The 14,648-nt window shown below is 47.1% G+C and overlaps 2 protein-coding genes across 9 annotated transcripts in view; one reads left to right on the top strand and one right to left on the bottom strand.

Moving 5' to 3' along the window:
- The window catches only part of NUP85 (nucleoporin 85), a 26,356-nt gene extending 15,049 nt beyond the window's left edge, over positions 1-11,307 (top strand). Inside the window, exons 13-19 of the mRNA XM_083728781.1 lie at positions 2,711-2,776; positions 4,982-5,133; positions 5,220-5,337; positions 7,992-8,092; positions 9,315-9,466; positions 10,203-10,289; positions 11,112-11,307. Coding sequence (XP_083584907.1) covers positions 2,711-2,776; positions 4,982-5,133; positions 5,220-5,337; positions 7,992-8,092; positions 9,315-9,466; positions 10,203-10,289; positions 11,112-11,213 — 778 coding nt within the window. The 3' untranslated portion in view covers positions 11,214-11,307. The remainder of the gene's footprint in view (positions 1-2,710; positions 2,777-4,981; positions 5,134-5,219; positions 5,338-7,991; positions 8,093-9,314; positions 9,467-10,202; positions 10,290-11,111) is intronic.
- The window catches only part of GGA3 (golgi associated, gamma adaptin ear containing, ARF binding protein 3), a 31,531-nt gene continuing 28,087 nt past the window's right edge, over positions 11,205-14,648 (bottom strand). For all 8 annotated transcript variants that reach the window (XM_083728779.1, XM_083728778.1, XM_083728775.1 and 5 more), the window contains one exon: positions 11,205-14,042. In XM_083728779.1, the coding sequence (XP_083584905.1) occupies positions 13,932-14,042 (111 nt within the window). In that variant the 3' untranslated portion in view covers positions 11,205-13,931. The remainder of the gene's footprint in view (positions 14,043-14,648) is intronic.

A 14,648-nucleotide genomic window follows, 5' to 3' on the forward strand; every position in this document is an offset into this window, starting at 1 on the left:
TAATTAGTTCGTTTTCCCTTCCTGAAAGCAGTGATGGAGAGAAGTGTAACTTGGTCTTTAGACTGAAATGTAGTCCAGTGTTTCCCAACCTTTTTTGGGCAAAGGCACACTTGTTTCATGAAAAAAATCTCGAGGCACACCACCATTAGAAAATGTTTAAAAAATTAACTCTGTGCCTATATTGACTATATGCCGCTTGGGGCGGCAGCCTGTTGCCCGAAGCACAGGGAGCCCTACGGAGGGCTCCCCGTGCTTCCGGCGAGTGTCTGCAACCCTGCGCGCCCGGCAGGAGCTCCTGCCAGGCGCGCAAGGCTTGGAGCGGCAGCTTGTTGCCCGAAGCACAGGGAGCCCTACGGAGGGCTGCCCGTGCTTCGGGCGAGTGTCTGCAACCCTGCGCGCCCGGCAGGAGCTCCTGCCAGGCGGCAAGGCTTGGGGCGGCAGCCTGTTGCCTGAAGCACAGGGAGCCCTACGGAGGGCTCCCCGTGCTTCGGGCGAGTGTCTGCAAGCCTTGCGCGCCCGGCAGGAGCTCCTGCCAGGCGCGCAAGGCTTGGGGCGGCAGCCTGTTGCCCGAAGCACAGGGAGCCCTACGGAGGGCTGCCCGTGCTTCGGGCGAGTGTCTGCAAGCCTTGCGCGCCCGGCAGGAGCTCCTGCCAGGCGCGCAAGGCTTGGGGCGGCAGCTTGTTGCCCGAAGCACAGGGAGCCCTACGGAGGGCTCCCTGTGCTTCGGGCGAGTGTCTGCAACCCTGCGCGCCCGGCAGGAGCTCCTGCCAGGCGCGCAAGGCTTGGGGCGGCAGCCTGTTGCCCGAAGCACAGGGAGCCCTACGGAGGGCTGCCCGTGCTTCGGTCGAGTGTCTGCAAGTCTTGCGCGCCCGGCAGGAGCTCCTGCCAGGCGCGCAAGGCTTGGGGCGGCAGCCTGTTGCCCGAAGCACAGGGAGCCCTACGGAGGGCTCCCCGTGCTTCGGGCGAGTGTCTGCAACCCTGTGCGCCCGGCAGGAGCTCCTGCCAGGCGGCAAGGCTTGGGGCGGCAGCCTGTTGCCCGAAGCACAGGGAGCCCTACGGAGGGCTCCCCGTGCTTCGGGCGAGTGTCTGCAAGCCTTGCGCGCCCGGCAGGAGCTCCTGCCAGGCGCGCAAGGCTTGGGGCGGCAGCCTGTTGCCCGAAGCACAGGGAGCCCTACGGAGGGCTGCCCGTGCTTCGGGCGAGTGTCTGCAACCCTGCGCGCCCGGCAGGAGCTCCTGCCAGGCGCGCAAGGCTTGGGGCGGCAGCTTGTTGCCCGAAGCACAGGGAGCCCTACGGAGGGCTCCCTGTGCTTCGGGCGAGTGTCTGCAACCCTGCGCGCCCGGCAGGAGCTCCTGCCAGGCGGCAAGGCTTGGGGCGGCAGCCTGTTGCCCGAAGCACAGGGAGCCCTACGGAGGGCTCCCCGTGCTTCGGGCGAGTGTCTGCAAGCCTTGCGCGCCGGGCAGGAGCTCCTGCCAGGCGCGCAAGGCTTGGGGCGGCAGCCTGTTGCCCGAAGCACAGGGAGCCCTACGGAGGGCTCCCTGTGCTTCGGGCGAGTGTCTGCAACCCTGCGCGCCCGGCAGGAGCTCCCGCTGGGCGCGCGAGGCTTGGGGCGGCAGCCTGTTGCCCGAAGCACGCGGAGCCCTCCGGAGGGCTCCCTGTGCTTCGGGCGAGTGTCTGCAAGCCTTGCGCACCCGGCAGGAGCTCCCGTCGGGCGCGCGAGGCTTGGGGCGGCAGCCTGTTGCTCTAAGCACATGGAGCCCGCCTCCCTCCCACGGCACACCAGGCAAAGTCTCGCGGCACACTAGTGTGCCGCGGAACACCGGTTGGGAAACACTGATGTAGTCAACCTTCTGTTGCTCCCCTTACCAATGATGGCAGAAACCTTTATGATGAACCCTTTGTCACTTTAATTCTGAGTGATTTTGGTGTTCTCTAGGAGGGAGAAAACCACTCAGAATTAAAGTGACAAAGGGTCCATCATAAAGGTTTCTGCCATTTTCTCTTTTCTCAGCTAAGTGATGTAAGTCAGTCATCATTGGGAAGGGGAGCAACAGAGGAGGGAGAAGGGGATGCGGGTGGCGCTATGAGTTAAACCGCAGAGCCTAGGACTTGCCGATCAGAAGGTCGGTGGTTCGATTCCCCATAATGGGGTGAGCTCCCGTTGCTCGGTCCCTGCTCCTGCCAACCTAGCAGTTCGAAAGCACATCAAAGTGCAAGTAGATAAATAGGTACTGCTCCGACGGGAAGGTAAACGACGTTTCCGTGCGCTGCTCTGGTTCGCCAGAAGTGGCTTAGTTATTCTGGCCACATGACCTGGAAGCTGTACGCCAGCTCCCTCGGCCAATAAAGCGAGATGAGCGCCTCAACCCCAGAGTTGGCCACGACTGGACCTAATGGTCAGGGGTCCCTTTACCTTTTACCTTAGGAGGGAGTAAGTCACAACAGAAGCTGTTTCTTGATAATGGTTAGGGTTAGCTCAGTGCTTGCCACTAATTAGTGATTATGCTGTCCGCCGTTTCATTCTTGTTTCACTATTTGTAGAATATGAAACGTATGTGAACTACTCTTAACGGTGCAGAAGTGATGTTGACACAGAAGGAGACTGGGATTTTAATAACTTTGACAACAAAAGGACTAGCCGGAGCAGCCCTAAATTCAGTGGAAGTGATTACATGGAAATGGGAATTTTTAAATAATGTGTTCTTCTTTTAGTTTTGGTTCCAATATGCGTGAATACCTCCTGCTGGAATATGCTTCTGGACTCTTCTCTCATCATAGGTAGCAATCTTGTTTATTTTTTTTAAAAAATACATTATAGTATTGTGAAGCAGGAGGAGAGATTCTGTTCTGAAGAAAAAGAATAGTAAGACTCTGAAACATGGGGAAGGGTTGGTTAAGCTGTATTAAACTCATGACAGTCGTTTAAGCCATTTGATGATAACTGCTACTCTAAACACTACCTCTCTTCTTACATATTTAAAATACAGTACTGTATGATGTTACCGGTATATTATTTTACAGAGACAGAAAACGGCCCATTAGATCATCACTTTCTTAAAGAACCAGAGGCCAGGGTAGTATTTAGAATAGCAGTTACCATCAAATGGCTTCTAGAGAAGAGTAAAAGCCGATTTAAACCCAAAGCTAACCTAACATAAGGTTCCTCTACTGCATGATCACCAAGTGCCCTGTAATTTTTAATATAATAATAATAATTTATTATTTATACCCCCGCCCATCTGGCTGGTCCTCCCCAGCCACTCTGGGCGGCTTCCATAGAAACCAAAAATACAGTAAAATATCACACGTTAAAAACTTCCCTGAAGAGGGCTGCCTTAAGATGTCTTCTGAATGTCAGGTAGTTGTTTATCACTTTGACATCTGACGGGAGGGCGTTCCACAGGACGGGTGCCACTACCGAGAAGGCCCTCTGCCTGGTTCCCTGTAGCTTTGCTTCTCGCAGTGAGGGAACCGCCAGAAGGCCCTCGGTGCTGGACCTCAGCATCTGGGCAGAACGATGGGGGTGGAGACGCTCCTTCAGGTATACTGGACCGAGGCCGTTTAGGGCTTTAAAGGTCAGCACCAACACTTTGAATTGTGCTCGGAAACGTACTGGGAGCCAATGTAGGTCTTTCAGGACCGGTGTTATATGGTCTCGGCGGCTGCCCCCAGTCACCAGTCTAGCTGCCGCATTCTGGATTAGTTGTAGTTTCCGAGTCACCTTCAAAGGTAGCCCCACGTAGAGTGCATTGCAGTAGTCCAAGCGGGAGATAACCAGAGCATGCACCACTCCGGCAAGACAGTCCGCATGCATTCATGTTAGCTTGAGCACCAAAATGTCTCACTTGCAAATTTATAATTTCCAGAAGCTTGCAGGGCATGTTGCATTTCAGACTGGTGAGAACTCTAGATGTTCCTCGCATAAGGGATTGCAATGTAGAGTAGAGGAGCAATCCAGACAAAAATCCGAATTTTTTTTTGTGTGCTCAAGGCATTTCTTAATTTGCATCTGTTGAAGCCGAGCATATGGGAGCCTGACTGCAGTTGCTCTTCAGCTTGAGTGATTGATTGATAAGCCTAATTGGTCAACGACTTGGGAGTCAGGCTTCTAAACATAATATATCTGCTTCAATTAAAGTTAATTGTGGCTAACAGTGTAATCCAAACCATGTCTACTCACAAGTGTCCTTATTGAATTCAGTGGTGCTTATACCTAGCTAGGTAAATAAGGTTAGGATTGCAGCCTTAAGTCCCACTGAAATAAACACTGCAAAGTAATCTTGGCTAATTTATGTTCCATACATCAACTGTAATTTGTTTTAACTGATATGAAATGGTTACAAATATTTTTAAAAAAATATTTATAAATGGTTGCAACTGGTCCTTGCTCCTTGTGGTAAAGCCCGGGTCAGATTTCTAATACATAATAAAATAGTAATTTCTTTAGTGGGACATGGTACAAGTAACTATATCTGGATATTAACTTTGTATTTCAAGATTTAAACAGTTTTCATTGACTTCAGATTTCATTGAGTATTTTAAGGAATGTGAGGCTTTCACGGTCACAACTTGCGTAACCCACAAAGGCCAGAATTTTTAAAGTTCAAATTCTCATTCTTTTTATCAGCAGTATCACTGCATGGACTAAGGACGATGATCTAGGAGAGGAAGCGCACATGAAAAGTGTTGAGCGTACTTTTTTCTTTTCAGAGGCTGCTCCCACAGAATTCCACGCTGCCATTTTAGCTTTTCGTTTTGAAAAGCTCCCACTTTAGTTTGCCCTGTGAGCTTGGTAGGGTCTATGAGGGCAGCTTCTGCAAAAGGAAAAGCTGGAAAGAGTTTGTGCACAGAATGCATGAGGACAGTTCTTTGCCTAGTGGTCTGTGTGTCGTGCTGTTGCTGTGAAATGGCTTCCAGGAAGTTATTTTGTGATAACTGCCTTCTGAAAAGAACTACTCAGTCACTCACATTTCTCCTTTGTAGCTTGTGGCAGCTTGCAGTAGACTATTTTGACCATTGTCCAGAATTTGGCAGAGCGTACTTGGAGCACCATATTGAACGGATTCCTCTGGACACAGAGCATAAGGCCCTCAAAATACTGAGGATCTGTGAGCAGAGAATGATGACTGAGCAAGGTACCTTTATTCACATATATTTTATATATATATTAATCCGTTCATATAAGCACCATTTACTGAGTGCATCTCTCTCCCCTCCCAAGTCCGTAGCATCTGTAAGATCATGGCTATGAAAGCCGTCCGGAACAATCGCCTCGGCTCTGCCCTGTCCTGGAGCATCAGAGCAAAGGATGCTGCTTTTGCTACCCTCATATCAGACAGGTAAGTCTTGCTTAAGGGCAGAGCTATTTTGTCCAGCGGCAGTAACAGCAGAGAGATCTAAAGGTTCTTCTTGGGATAACCTGGCTATTGGAAGACCAACGCTTTCGTTCAGAATTGGCTTTTGCACCTGCATGTTAGAGGTGGGTTGGGCAGGGTCCCTTACACAAAAGAGGGGGAAGCTGCAGAGCGCGTAACAAAAGGATTGCAGCGTTAATGTGCACACAGCCCTTCAGCACCCATTGCACACAAGAGCAGAGTGGGATTGGGGTGGCGCTATGGTCTAAACCACTGAACCTCTTGGGCTTGCCGATCGGAAGGTCGGCAGTTCAAAGCCCTGTAACGGGGTGAGCTCCTGTTGCTCTGTCCCAGCTCCTGTCAACCTAGCAGTTTGAAAGCACACCAGTGCAAGTAGATAAATAGGTACTGCTGTGACAGGAAGGTAAATGGCATTTCCATGCACTCTGGTTTCTGTCACAGTGTTCTGTTGCACCAGAAGCAGATTATTCAGACTGGCCACATGACCTGGAAGGCAATCTGTGGACAAATGCCAGCTCTCTTGGCCTGAAAGCGAGATGAGCGCCGCAACCCCATAGTCACCTTTGACTGGACTTAACCATCCAGGGGTCCTTTGCCTTTCTTCTTCTTCTTCTTTTACACAAGAGCAACTGGGTGAGGAACTCTGAGCTGCATTTCTGGAGTATTGCTATTAACCCAGAACAGGATACAGTGTCAATACTGTGTTGCTTCTCCTTCCAATGGAAGTCATATGCTCCAGTGTGTAGCTTTGGAGAGAGTGACTGTGCACAGAAAGGGGTCCCAGTCTCCTTAGGCTGTGACATACCTGCAAGGCAAGAAACCTCCACTTCCAAGCCATGACCAGCATATGCTAATGACCAAGCAGCAAGCAGTGTTCAAATACTACACCCAGGGGGTTAAACTGGCTCTTAAAAAAAAAAAAAGGCAAGTAGTTTGAGGCTGGAATTGCTCTGAAACTGAGAGACACAAAGTACTGCACTCTCAGGGCAAATCCAAGTTCCCATTTGCAAGTCCTCACTTTGAGGGGAAATGCTTTTGTTAAGCACATGGGTAGGCAAACTAAGGCCTGGGGACCAGATACGGCCCAATCACCTTCTCAATCCGGCCTGCGGATGGTCTGGGAATCAGTGTGTTTTTACATGAGTAGAATGTGTCCTTTTACAATGGTACCTCTGGTTACATACTTAATTTGTTCCGGAGGTCCGTTCTTAACCTGAAGCTGTTCTTAACCTGAAGCACCACTTTAGCTAATGGGGCCTCCCGCTGCTGCAGCGCGGTTTCTGTTCTCATCCTGAAGCAAAGTTCTTAACCCGAGGTACTATTTTTGGGTTAGCGGAGTCTGTAACCTGAAGCATCTGTAACCCTAGGTACCACTGTATTTAAAGTGCACCTCTGGGTTATTTGTGGGGCCTGCCTCATGTTTTTACTTGAGTAGAATGTGTCCTTTTATTTAAAATACATCTCTGGGTTATTTGTAGTGCATAGGAATTTGTTCGTCTCCCCCCCCCAAAAAAATATAGTCCGGCTCTCCACAAGGTCCGAGGGACAGTGGACTGGCCCCCTGCTGAAAAAGTTTGCTGACCCCTGGTTAAGCAAATCGGAAAAGCTTTTAAAGATCATTTGCTGCTCCTGCCTGAGGGGGTTTGGTCGGGTAAAAAAACAAAACTATAGTCATCTCATAGTTTATACCAGGGGTAGGAAACCTAAGGCCCATGGGCCGGGTCATTTAACTGGCCCACAAGCCGCCCCCGAACCGAGCCGCCCACTTGGTGAGTCTCTGTGGGCTGCGCTAAACCAGCACAACGCGGGGACTCGCTTCCGCAGTGCCAGAAATCGCATCTGCACAGACGCTGGAAACCGTGTCTGCGCCGAGGCCAGAAATCACAGCAATCTGGCCCACAGAGGGATCTCCACTGGAGTGAACCGGCCCAGGCAAGGTAAACCTTGCCGACACCTGGTTTATACCTTACCTGAGGGTTGGTTTCTGGAATTTTGTTCCGCTACTTCATCTTTAATAACAAAGAAGCTCTCATAGGGCCGTTTTGGGAAGTGTGCTTTCTTGGTCAGTGATTTCCAAATTGCTACAACTGCTGGTACACCAGGAGAAAAGGGAAAAAGGAAGCTTCCTGCCCTGGCTCTGCCTCTTCTAATCAACCTCTGTTGAGATGGATAATTCTGCCTTGGCTGTACAGCAGGTATGACTGGCTCATTCCAAAATCGCTCAGAGAGGCAGCAGAATTAGCTGCCCTTAGAGGATGCTCTGTCTGTAAAGTTTCTCCATTCAGGCCGTGTGCTGAAAACGATGACTCCTGAAGAAACATGGGGTGGAGGGAGGGTTCCTTTGAAGGCAGGCCTTTCCACACACTCTAAAAAATGAAGCTAATTTGAAGAGTTAAGAATGAAGTGTGCCTCTCAGTTCAATTCAGGGGAATACATGTGACTTGATTATTAGAAGTTTAGGAAGCACTGTTCTCAATTCCAGCAGTTCCATTCACAACAGCAGGTTTTGAGTCTATAGAATACTTGTTTGTAAGAGGATGGCATGTTGAAATGAAGTAACAATATGTACACAATGATGGTTTGGATAATAATCTTCCCACCTATTCCGCCCCCTCTAGATTTTTGAAGGAGTACTGTGAAAGAGGCTCTTTTTCAGATTTGGATCTTATTGACAACTTGGGACCATCCATGCTGCTTAGTGATCGGCTGACATTTCTTGGTGAGAGCTACTTCTTACAGATTCTTTTGAAAAGGAACGGCATGATGTGCTGGGCGATGACACCACCACTTGAGGAAAGTGGACTGAAATTCATTTTGAAGTACATGCGTGAAGCAGTGCAAATTCCACATCTCGGAACAACCAACCATGAAACCAATTGTTATAGCCTTGCTTAGCTGGAGGACATACCCGGTAACAGTAGTCTTCTCATGAGTAACTAGACAGACTTTTTAAGACGTTTCCTCTTTACGTCACAAAGGGCATATTTGTTTTTTTAAAAACCACAGGAAACAAATGCTTCCAGGTGTGGTAACACTAATGTTGCTGGCTTGTATCTCAGACAACCACAGGAACGGATCCTTCCTCTGTGGGCCTTGCATCAGTGTGATGGCGAATTGAATTGAGGTTTTCTTATTGATTATCCAGTGGAGGTTTCAAGGATTCCAGGGAAGTAATAATAAAATAGGAGAACGTGGCTGGATCTGGCAATATGTAACTACTGATTTCTTTTTTAAAAAACAGAAATAGTTAGAGGGAATGTGACACAGCCTAATCATTTTCCCAGTCTGAAGGTGCTTTGAAACTAGATAAATTAATCTTGCAACTGCCCTGGGTACAGAAGTGCAGCCATATAATGCTGAAGTTGGCATCAGGGTGAAATTGAAAACAGAAACCGTCTTTAACTTCTGAGTTTCTGCCTGTGTTTTCATGTTCTTATTTAGCTTCTCTAAAACTTTAAGGTTTTAATAAGATTTTTTTGCTTACTAAATGAAAGGTGAGATTTTCAGGGCATTGAAAGCTGGTCCAGTTTGCATCAATAGCTGCAAATACTTTTTAAAGACTCCCTGAGATGTAGTGATTGTTTTCTCTCTTTCTCAGCCTTTGCCATTCTGGTGACTTCCAGATGTTTTGACTGGCAGGGTTGATGGGAGTTGTAGCCCAAAATATCTGGAGTGCGCCAGATGTTGGCAAAGCTTGCTGTGCATTATGGAAACAGTTCAGTAGCAATTGATCATGAGTTGTTCCATTGACATGAATGGGGCTTAATTAATGTTAGTAGTTGTTGGTTGCAACTGCCTCCTTTACTGGATTGCCACCAGAAATTTCAGCTTCCCTAAATGACCAAGATGCTAGGTGGCCATAATGCAGTTTTAATGGCTTTGCAAGCCGACGGTCTGGTACCCTGAAAATGTGACAGGGCTGAATTAATGTTTGGATACAGGGAAGTACCGGGAATTTCATCGGATGTATGGCGAGAAGCGGTTCTGTGCAGCGGCTAAGCTGCTGTTGACACTGATGACAGCTCGTATTGCTCCTTGCTCCTTCTGGATGACCTTACTGACTGATGCACTTCCGCTCCTGGAGCAGAAAGAGGCAAGTATGATATTTCCGAACAGTAGAAATACCTGCCGGTGGTGGTGATGGTCTAAGAAATGTCCCCACTTTTTTGGGTAAACTATTCATTTGACAGGGAAGCATGTGACCCTGTGCTCCCACCCCAAGTAGCTTTCAACAAAAACACAGAGGAGCTCCAGAGCTGTATGGTTGTGAAGATTCAGACAGTAGCAGCAGATAGGCAGCCAAGTGCACTCTGTGTAATTGCTAAAACTCCGTCTAGTGTTCGCAGGGGAGATGGATGTGTGACCTTCCTCTTTGATCATCTGCTTCTTCAAAGAAACAGACTCATTACTGAAAGAGCTTTAGCGTTCCTGCAGATGGGTTCAGTTAACCTTTATACTAAGCTGTAAGTCATGAAGTTTCCCCTGAGGTTCACTCTGCCCATTTCTCAAGGGCTTGCATTTCAGCAAGCTGGTTAGCTCTGAATCCTTTTCAGTTGGACAAAAATGGAAATGGTGCTCTACAGAAATCAGTTGGCCTTGGTCCACAGCACCCAACCATCAATTTGCAACTCTTTTCCTAAAAGCCACAACCAGGCTGAGGAAACCAAAGTGTAGATATTCAGCTTTTTAATCTCATTGGTCACTGAGATTACACCTTTCACGTTTAGATGCATGACCTGCCACACATCAGCACCTCGAAAGTCCACCTCCAGTAAATAAATGCTGGAAGAAATTGCAGTTGTATGAAGGTAACTACTGTTTTCCTCCAGGTGATATTCTCTGCTGAACAGACATACGAACTGATGAAATGCTTGGAAGATGTGATGGCAGCAGAATCGAAAAACCAGAAGCTCCAGGTAATCTTGTCCCAGACCTTGGCTTCATATCACAGTTTGTTTGGAGGGAAACTAATCGGTCTCCGGTTCATAAGATAGCACTAAGCCATGAACCTTGGTTTTTTGCTTCTTGGAGAAAGAATAAAGCAGGAGTCACCTGCATGTTCACAAACTATTAACTATGTTTCACCATGATGTGTGAATGCAGCCTCATCCTTTTCCTTGAGCCCTTGGAGAAGTGCAGAGGGCTCAGAAAAATGACCTGAATTTTCTCTCACATGTGGCGTAGCTTGAGAAAAGGCTGAAACAGCAGAGGAAACATCTACTGATCCCCGCAGCCTAAGAGTGTTTTATGAAAAGTTGTGGTCTCAAGGTAGTAAAATGGAAGAATTCATAGCAAGTTACATGATGTATAGCTGTTTCTAGCAAGTTGGAACTTAGCCATTTTTAGAACAAGAGAAAGAAACCCGAGAGACACTTGGTTCCATGCAATCCTATTTTTGGTGACTGTATTCGTAACACCTTGAAAGATGCTTCCACGTGTTGAATGCAAACTAACAGGAAGCACTTTCTTTCCCAACAGCCATAAAATAAGCTGGCAGAAGAATGCTTAGTAATGTGTAAATTGCAGCTCACATACAAAATATCAGTTTAAATGACAGTAGATTAGCATATTTCAGGGGATGATGAACCTCTGGCCTATTTTGGACCACCAGGAAAGCCACACAAATCTGCCTTACACCTGACCTACATGACATGAAGTGTGGGGCACATAAAGGCAGGGCTTGGCCTCATTAAATGCTGTCCAATTTGGTGAACTCCTAAGATTCTTTCTGTTTCCAGGAGGATGATGCTGAGACCATGAAGGTGGAAATGCTGAGAATTGGTCTAGCCCGAAACCTTGCACGAGCCATTGTCAAAGAAGGCACACTGGAAGAATCATGAGATCACTTTATTGGAGCAGCTCACAAACTTTGCGTCAATTACTTACTGTACATATCATGGCTGTTTTTTCTAGGAATAAATGTCATCTTTTGCACTTTTCTTTTTAAAATTGCCTTTTGTAACATAAAACAGTGGAAGAGGAAATTCCTTTTTCCAGTGAATTCAATGGAAATTGAGCTTTCTGCTCTCCTAGACTTCAACAACTTAAGATTACTTAAGGTAAGTAACCTCCTAAAGTGACCTAATAATCAACATCTAGATCTAGTCCATTTGATAATCTAAAACCAACCCAAATCTCCATTCATGCAGAATCGAGGAATAAAAATCATTTAGAACTTTTCTTACCCAAGAAGCAGCTTTAATTCTAATTTGCAGGCACAGAAAATTTTCGGCATCCTTACTATCCCCTCATTCCACTGAATGAAGCCGTGTAGCTCAGCTTTTAAAATAAAGCACACAACTTTCATCCAAGCCCCCATCTCCTAAGTAGCAGCCAACCTGAACTCTAAGCATTATTTAATCACAGGATGCTTCTGCTTTGGTGAAGGATCTGGTTTTATTCTGACTATTGTTCTTAAGAGAAACAATACTATGCGGTTGAGTCCTAGGAGTTAGGGATGGGGGGAACACCCTACAGTATTAACTGGCAGCAAGGCAGGTGAAGCAGAGTAGAGAAAGCAATTTTATTGAACGTGCAGAAAAACAAGTACTTCCGAGACATATTTACAGTCTTTTGCGTGTTTGGTAGGAAGCTGCAACTTCAGCCTATGAACAAGTAACATTCATAAATAACTTCTGAAGCTTCTAACAGTACATTTCCACACAGTGAGACGACGGGATCTTGCTACTGGGCTTGTACAGCATGGGTATGGCAGCACTGCTGACATTGAGAAAGCACTTGTGCTCCCCCCCCCTCCCCCCTGGTTTCCTCAGTGAGCGAGAGAGAGACTTGCTCATAGGCAAGCTGTAGCAGTGAAACCTGCTCTCTATAGATATGCTATAGGAGCTGGGCAGACTTGCTAAGCAAAAACGAGACAGCAGAGAGACTGAAATACGGGAGAGGACCAGATCAAGAGGCAGAAGAAATGCCGCCCTGTTCCAAGTCTGTACAGAAGTCTGAACCCTCCCAGTAACTGCTGAAGCTCTTTACGCTGCAACAGATTAGGTTGCACTGCCTATAAATCCTTAGCCCAGTGAGTACCCCAAGCCTTTGTAGGAGACAATTGTTCCAGGTCGCCGTTAAATCTCTTCCGTGTTAAGTACAAGGTGTCCAGAAAATTAGAACGGCTGTTTGTAAGACTGGCTGAGCTTTTAAGAAACGTGATTAATTCAGCTTAAGCCAGATTTCCACCTTCAGATCAGAGTGGCAAGAAGTACTTAAAATTACACCTAGCAATTCTTAGCCTACTTGAGTTTAAATTTTTTTTTCTAAACAGCCTTTTTTCTTCATAACCAAGCAAAATGATTAGTTCAGGACAACTGTCTTTTTGAAATATTTTGATATTTCAGATCAAAAACAATTGTAGTAGATCAGAGGAAGTGACTACTAGACCCAAAGCAGTGATATTCACTTTATGGCTTACACGCCATATGTTGGACTATTAGTCCGACTGACTCAACACAGGGATCTCCTCCTGGAGACAATTGCACTTAACCACTTAATATTTGGAATGAATAAAATACAATATAATCAATTCAGCACATGCATTGTCATGGCTTCTGTTTCCCCTTATCTGTAGGTCTGGTGTTTTCCTATAGCTCTATGTACATTGTATAATTCCTAACTACTAATACTGCCCTTGAAAGAAGAATCAAGGTCTTAGCTGCATCATTTCCTACCTTTGACCCTGATCGACAGATGCACCAAGAGTGGATGCCCTCGCTTTCTCCCCAAGCTCCCCACTGGAGCAGTGGACAAACTGTGCCTTTGTGACTCTGTCATAGTTTTTACCCCCCCCCCAATGGAATACAGTTGTTGAATGCTGAGGGGAAACCGACTAGAGCCATGTGCGTCCAAAATGTAGCAGCTGCCTAGAAAATGCACATTGCAGAGTCAGTTGGAAGTATAAAATCAAAGGCAGCAGATTGAGAGCTATGTGTTTTTACGCTCACGTGTGGCATGTATAAAATAATACAGCTTGTTTATTCACCTGTATGAGCTGTGCTGGCTTTTAGGGTAGATGTTGCCTTACAAAAGAAAACGGGAGTGTCAGGTCATGGCAGAAACCTCCCCTTGTGGAGCTTGTGTTTATTACCCAGCAAGCCTGCAGGTGGTCCTAAGTTCTGGCACCAAGGAGGTAAAAAAACAAAACAAAAAAACCGAGCACAGGAACATCTGTTAGGGCTCTGCCCCAAAGAAACTTACGAAGGCATCATAGCCCTTTGTAGACATCTGGCCAACACTGAGGGAAGAGTGCTCCGTTTCTGCTTACGAAGCTCACCAGAATGATCAGATTTCAAGTTTAGCAAAGTGGAAGATAGAACTGGATTGGCCAAAGTAAAGAAACCATCCAGGCCTCTACTTGTGGCTGCCTACACAAGTTCATGCTCTGTGTTCATGCCCCTGACCGCTTCACCCCAGAGTGCAGGAAACATTCTGGACTAAAGCTACAAGTGGAGTGGACAGGACATGTTAAACAAAGCTCAATATCGCTGCCGGATACCACTTGCGCCCTTTCCATTTCACATTCGTTCCAGTCCCTTTGGGGTGCCTCTGGGTCATAGGTTTCCCCACTGCTCAACTGGGGGGAACTGATCCACTTCCCCCACTTCTGTGCTGGGCTGGTCTCCTAACGCAAAAGTCAGTCGGTACCTCAGCCTCACCTTCTCCTGCAAGGAAGAAGGAAACAACATAAAGCTGCAGTCAAGAATACCGAGTAGAAAGACAGAGGAGCCTGGAACAATGTTGGTGCGTGCCACGATGTTATCTGAGCACTAGCAGGGCTGAGCAATAGTTTGTCTGATACTTTACAAACCAGGGCAACAAATTCCTGGAAAAAGAACAATGCACAAATCCTATATCCAGTTCTGTCCAAAGTTGTAAAGCTGAAAAACGCATTAGGCAGAAGAAAAGCAAGCATGGGACATCCTTTCATATTCCCTAAGTGTGGCAGTAGGCAGAAAAGAAATCTGCTGATACAACAGTATAATACAGAATTGTAGAAAGAGATACAGTAGTACCTTGTTTTGTCTAGCCGAAAAGGACGCTAGGCAAAGTGCCGCTTCTGCGCATAGTATGATTTAGTGCTTCTGCGCATGCGCGAGCAGTGAATCCAGAAGTAACCCGTTCCGATACTTATGGGTTTGCCGCAGATGTTCGATGGAACAGACGCTCGACGAGGTACCACTGTATGTGTCTCTCCATCTTACAAGTAGAGCCGTAGCTCTAATTCTCAGACTATGGACTGGGCAACACAGCTATTTCAAGGAAGATGT

The sequence above is a fragment of the Podarcis gaigeae genome (genome assembly GCF_964106915.1).
Source record: "Podarcis gaigeae genome assembly, chromosome: 2".
Classification (NCBI taxonomy): Eukaryota; Metazoa; Chordata; class Lepidosauria; order Squamata; family Lacertidae; genus Podarcis; species Podarcis gaigeae.